This window comes from Cicer arietinum, chromosome 3 (assembly GCF_000331145.2).
Source record: "Cicer arietinum cultivar CDC Frontier isolate Library 1 chromosome 3, Cicar.CDCFrontier_v2.0, whole genome shotgun sequence".
NCBI classification, from domain to species: Eukaryota; Viridiplantae; Streptophyta; class Magnoliopsida; order Fabales; family Fabaceae; genus Cicer; species Cicer arietinum.
The window spans coordinates 54,900,687-54,904,661 of NC_021162.2; the positions used below are offsets into that span (position 1 = coordinate 54,900,687).

A 3,975-nucleotide genomic window follows, 5' to 3' on the forward strand; every position below is an offset into this window, starting at 1 on the left:
TAAACAGAAGAGGACATAATAGAGGACCTCCTCAAAAAGAAAAAATTGACAAAAGTCAAATAACTTGTTATGGATGCAACAAGATGGGACACTATAAAACTGAGTGTCCTCAACAAAAGGAACTCTAGAAAACTTCCATACAAAAACAAATCTATGATGATTACTTGGGATGATAGTGATGAGTCATCCTCGGAGCAAGAAAAGGAAGAAGAGGCCAACCTCTGTCTCATGGCAAAATCAGAAATTGAAAAGGTAAGTATTTCTGATCTATGTCCTAATTGTGAAAAATTAGAAATTAAATTTGATAGCCTTTTAAATGACTCAAACACTTTATCTCAAACATGCATATTTCAAAAAAACGAACTTGTTGAGATAAAGAAACAAAATGAGGAGCTTCGGAAAAAGAATGATGAATATGTTAAAATCATTCAAGAATTACAGCAATCTCACTTTCAAAATTCTGATAAACAAAAAATTCTTAACGAGAAAATAGTCGAAACTCATCTTCCTGACGAGGATACAGAAAAAGAAATTTTGAAAACTGAGGTTAGGGAACTAAAAAATGATATTTCCAACTTTGTCAAATCTATAGAAAAATTTCAAAAGATAATGGGGTCTCAATCTGGATTATTTGCCAAGGCTAGTATTGGTTTTAAAAGTTCTCAAAAACATAAATTGTATGAAAATTTTTTCTTGCCTAAAAAACAAAAGGATAAGCCAAAATGCACTTTTTGCAAAAAATTTGGGCATACTTCCAAAATTTGTTATGCTAAGAAGAAAGCTAACAATGAAAAGGCAGCATGCTCATTATGTGGTAAACATAGGCACCATGATTCTATTTGTTATCACAAAAGAAAAGTCCTCACAAGAGGAAAAACTAACCAACAAGGACCCAATGCTATATGGGTACCTAAGTCACTTTTAAACTCTAATACAGGTTCTTCCTCTAATCAACAAAAGAAAGCCTTGGTACTTGGACAGTGGTTGCCCAAGGCATATGACAGGGGATAAGCAATGCTTCATGTCATTTGAGATAAAGGATGGAGGATCAATCATATTTAGTAATAATGATAAAGCTCAAATAAAAGGAACATGTATTATTGGTAAGAATAATTCTGCAAAAATTGAAAATGTTCAGTATGTGGATGACTTAAAACATAACTTACTAAGTATTAGTCAATTATGTGATAGTGGTTTTGAAATTATTTTCAAGTCTACTCTATGTGAGGTTAAACACTCATCCTCGGGTAGAGTTTTCTTTTCCGGGTTTAGAAAAAAGAATTTATATGAACTTTATCTTGATGATTTACCTACTGAATCTTGTTTTGTTTCCATTGAAAAAGATAAATGGATTTGGCACAAACGAGCTGGTCACACAAGCTTAAACACTATTTCTAAATTAGCAAATTTAGAGTTAGTAAAAGGACTTCCAAAAATTAATTTTGAAAAAGACAAAGTTTGTGAAGCTTGTGTGAAAGGAAAACAAGTTAAAAGTAGTTTTCACTCTAAAAACTTTGTTTCAACAAATCATCCTCTTGAACTCATTCACATTGATCTTTTTGGTCCTATCAAAACTCCAAGTCTTAATGGAAAAAGATATGGCTTTGTAATTGTTGAGGATTTTTCTCGTTTTACTTGGGTTCTATTTTTAAAACACAAAGATGAAGCCTTTGAGGCATTACACCATTTTTGCAAAAAGATTCAAAATGAAAAAGGATAAAAAATTGTCTCGGTGAGAAGTGACCATGGAGGTGAATTTGAAAATGAATCTTTTAAAAATCTTTGTGAAGAAAATGGTATTTCTCACAATTTTTCTTGTCTAAGAACTCCCCAACAAAATGGGGTTGTTGAAAGGAAAAATAGAACTTTACAAGAAATGGCTAGAACTATTTTAAATGAAGCCAAGATTGAAAAATACTTTTGGGCCGAAGCCATCAACACTGCTTGTTATGTTTCAAATCGTGCATCCATTAGAAAAATTTTAAACAAAACTCTATACGAACTATGGAATGGTAGAAAACCAAATATCTCATATTTTCATATATTTGGGTGTTATTGCTACATTCTAAATAATAAAGAAAATTTGGGAAAGTTTGATCAAAAATCTGATAAAGGAATTTTTCTAGGATACTCCACAACGTCAAAAGGTTATAGAATATATAATCTTAGGACTCAAACTGTGGAGGAATCCATGCATGTTATTTTTGATGAGTTTGATGACTTGTGTTTAGAAAAAATGGATAGACGTGAAGAAGTTGAACAATCATCCTCTCAAGTACCCGGTCCTCACGCAGAGGATGAGTCTGACCCAACCTCTCAGCAGCTTCCAAGAGGATGGAAAACAGTCATTCATCATCCTCCAGATCTAATTATTGGGAATACTGAGGATGGCGTTAGAACCATAAATTCTCTAAGGGAAATAACTACCAACATGGCCATGATATCACAAGTTGAACCCAAAAAGATTGATCAAGCTATTGGTGAAAAATCATGGGTTGAAGCTATGATGGAAGTGCTTTCACAATTTGAAAGAAACAAGGTATGGAATCTTGTACCCCATCCTCTAGACAAATCTATTATTGGAACTAAATGGATATTTATAAACAAACTAAATGAGGATGGAGAAGTCATTAGAAATAAAGTAAGACTAGTGGCACAATGGTACAATCAACAAGAAGGAATAAATTATGATGAAACGTTTGCACCCGTAGCAACACTTGAAGCAATAAGAATCCTCTTAGCTTATGCTACTCATAAAGGTATAAAACTTTTCAAATGGATGTGAAAAGTTCCTTTTTGAATGGGTTCTTAAATGAAGAAGTGTATGTTCGTCAACCTCTTGGGTTTGAGGATGAAAAACGACCAAACCATGTTTTCAAACTCTCAAAAGCTCTTTATGGTTTAAAGCAAGCTCCTAGAGCTTGGTATGAGAGGTTAAGCTCTTTTCTAAAAGAAAATGGATTCATTATAGGACAGATTGATACTACTCTTTTCAAGAAGACACTTGAGAAGGATTTATTAATTGTTCAAATTTATGTCGATGACATAATCTTTGGATCCACAAATGAAAAGATGTGTAAAGATTTCTCAAATCTCATGCAAAGTGAGTTTGAGATGAGTATGATGGGGGAATTAAAATTCTGCCATGGTTTACAAATCAAACAACGAGAGGTGTTAGGGATGAGTGTAACAAGATGAAACCTTATTTTTATGATTTGATTTCTATTTATATGAATGCGTTTATTGAATTATTTTTCTCATCTCTGTGCTTAATGCTTTTTATTGCTTGATCAACATTAAAATGTTCTACGATTTGTATTTTGAAACGGAAGTGGACTTTACGAATGCTTGAGATATGAAATTCATGAATTTGTAGTTTAGACATAGGTGCAGGTCATGAAACCAATTAAATTAGTTGCAAAGCAATAATTTACAAGAGAATTTCTATACGGTAATGCTTAGTTCTAATCTTAAATCTACTAAGGAATTAGGGGTTACTTTGGAATTAAAGGTTCTGTCACTAAGACATTAGGGAAAGAATAATAAAGAGAATTCGGTAATAATTCAATAAAGGAATTCAATAACTAGGATCAAATTAGACACCAAGGTTGGATTCGAAGTGAAACTCATCCCTGACATTTTTCTAAATTTATAAAGGATCAATTTTACTACTGCTGTCAATTTTAAATATTATTTCAATCAACTGGGGAACCTTTTGTTCAATTTTAGTAACTAAATATAATTCAATAGTAAAACGCAATCCTTGAGTTCGACACTCGGTACTACCGTTTTATTATTACTTGCAACGATTCAGTACACTTGCTGAAACGCTATCAAGTTTTTGGCGCCATTGCCGGGGATTTTATTCTTTGAGTTAATAAAATGTTTTTTGTTTTTATTTCGTTGATTAAGTAGGAATTTGTCGTAATTTTACATTGCGTTTTGTTTTAGTGCAGTGCTGAATTTTGGTGAGAA

General features: G+C 32.4%; 1 protein-coding gene across 1 annotated transcript in view; it reads left to right on the forward strand.

Annotated features, from left to right (window-relative positions):
• Nucleotides 1-2,236: 2,236 nt before the first annotated feature.
• The window catches only part of LOC140919822 (uncharacterized), a 15,075-nt gene continuing 13,336 nt past the window's right edge, over nucleotides 2,237-3,975 (forward strand). The window contains exon 1 of the mRNA XM_073366477.1: nucleotides 2,237-2,392. Within this exon, the coding sequence (XP_073222578.1) occupies nucleotides 2,237-2,392 (156 nt within the window). The remainder of the gene's footprint in view (nucleotides 2,393-3,975) is intronic.